We start from the raw sequence: 2,353 nt of genomic DNA, 5'->3' as shown, positions 1-2,353 counted from the left end.
TTTTACAAAATAAGACATATTAATGGGAGAGGGGTTCACAAATACTTATTTCTGACGATTTACATTGAAGTGATATTCTACCACCACCAAAACCTAAAAGTAAACATCTACTGCTACCACCACCACCAACAGTCAGACAAGTCAGAATTCAGCTTTCAAGTTGATTAACAACCTCTGCTAAATTCACGTAGAACATTCCAAGCTATTAAAAAGTAAGGTTGCTTTGTAGGAAAGCAAAGAAAGTGGTTAATCCAGATTCGCTGATGTGTTAGGTAGCTGTGGCACACTCATCTGTCTTTCCTAACTGTCTCTGATTATGGCTATGCTATTATTGGGTGATTGCATTTCATATCATTTGAAGCTTTGCAAGAGATATGTGATGTCCAGGAATAAGTAAAGACAGTGATGGTGGACAGCAGTGGCTACTCAATGAGCTACAAGACTGAGTCTCTTCCTGCGGAAATTTCCATTTACATGTTTTGTCTTCATCAAGTGAGAACTCCAGAAACATCAGTCCCTGGTGTGGAAAAGGATCTCAAGAAATGATGTGTTTGTAACTCCCTGCCCTTGGTCAAGTGAGGTGTTACTGCCCCTCCTTGCTGGTGCGGCAGCTTAAGTCAGAGCCCCTTGGTATTGGAAATAAAGGAAAGTTGAGCAGGGCTAGAGCCAATGCTTCTGGTCACATTCTTTGTGTATATGTAGAGAGAAAAGGCCAGAAACAAGTACTCATTCTGTGTCTGCTAAATGAGATACCCTATGCTAGACATCTCACATTCATGCCCTTATCTCTTCAATAACTGTGAATCTGGTGTAATTATTCGTGGTTGGGTGATGAGAAAAATGTTACTCAGAAAATGTAGGTCACTTACATCTAATCATTAAAAGAGCTGGAGTGAAAGTCCACTCTACACAGCCCATGCACCCACCCATTCCCACATTATGTCCTTTTTGTTTCAGGTCCCTGGCTTTGTAATTTCTTGCTATCTGACTCTACTGTAGAAAAAGAATAGAAAACTTAGTAACTGCATGAACTCTTTGTTTGATGTCCTGATTTGAAATCCCAGGCCTAACTGTGTGACATGTATAGGGATTTTTATAATTATTTACTTTAAAGGGACTATAAAATGGGAGAAAAAATATTGTCCCACTTTGTAGGAGTATTAAGAGGATTAAAGTAGAAAATGCAGAACAAGCCCTTCTGTGTAAAAAGCACTTGATAAACACTAGTTTGTGTTATTAGCTACTAGCAAGGACCAAAGACTAAAACAAGACTACTCGAGAAGCAACATGGTATCATGTTTCCCCCAGTCATTAAAACAAAAGACACGAAGCCGGGCACAGTGGCTCACACCTGTAATCCCAGCACCTTGGGAGGGTTGAGGGGGCATATCATGAGGTCAGGAATTCGAGACCATCCTGGCCAACATGGTGAAACCCCGTCTCCATTAAAAATAAAAAATTAGCCAGGCATGGTGGTGTGCACCTGTAGCCCCATCTACTCGAGAAGCGTGGCTGGAGAATTGCTTGAACCCGGAAGGCAGAGGTTATGGTGAGCTAAGATTGTGCCACTGCACTCCAGCCTGGGCAACAGAGCAAGACTCCGTCTCAATACAAACAAACAAACAAAAAAGACACATGGATGAATAAAGTCTGTTTTTTTGAAATAACTTTTGAAATAACTGAAAGCATATCACTCTAATTTATAGCCATCTCATACCTGAAGCAGTAGTTAGGTTTGTTAATACAACTCCTAGAAAAGGAGGGACTAATTTAAAATATCACTAGGCCCATTCTGTAGCATCCAACCTAGCAAAATCCATTCTCTGATTTTTGAAACAAGAGAAGTTCAAAGGTTAAAATGATCAGGAGGAAATAAAAAACACAAAAACTTACCATTTGCATCTCCTGAATAATTGTCTTTGGGATCCACTGTGGTGTCATCTAGAAGAATGAGAGCAAGTACTAGTCAATTGTTCATGCCCATTATTTGTCAAAGGGTGTGTGTGTATGTCTGTGTCCATGTGTAATTAAATGAATATTCATAAAATCTTTCAACAGAGAGGCAGGAAGACAGTTATTAAAAATATGAGCCCACAATCCCAGAAATAATTGGTCTGATTCTATGTAATTAGGTAGAGCTAATTCAAATATTACGTTTTTGCACATCAAGATGTTGAAGTTCATGAAGAATAGTTTTTTTTTCCTTTTTTATCACAACTGGAGTGTAGTTTCCAAGAACATTTGGTCTTCCTTCTGTATTCATAGCTCCTAGCACAGTGCCTTTTTATTTATCAAAAAAGGTTTTTGATAAATACTTGTTCAATGGAAAAATAAACAGAACAAGTGGCTACTT

At 38.8% G+C, this 2,353-nt stretch overlaps 1 gene segment (V, D, J or C); it reads right to left on the bottom strand.

Annotated features, from left to right (window-relative positions):
* LOC105534467 overlaps nucleotides 1-2,353 on the bottom strand; it is a 21,041-nt gene that overhangs the window by 4,880 nt on the left and 13,808 nt on the right. Inside the window, 1 exon segment of the C gene segment in view lies at nucleotides 1,894-1,941. Within this exon segment, the coding sequence occupies nucleotides 1,894-1,941 (48 nt within the window).

This window comes from Mandrillus leucophaeus, unplaced genomic scaffold, assembly GCF_000951045.1.
Source record: "Mandrillus leucophaeus isolate KB7577 unplaced genomic scaffold, Mleu.le_1.0 Scaffold100, whole genome shotgun sequence".
Taxonomy (NCBI): Eukaryota; Metazoa; Chordata; class Mammalia; order Primates; family Cercopithecidae; genus Mandrillus; species Mandrillus leucophaeus.
This window is presented reverse-complemented; position numbering and strand designations above follow the sequence as displayed.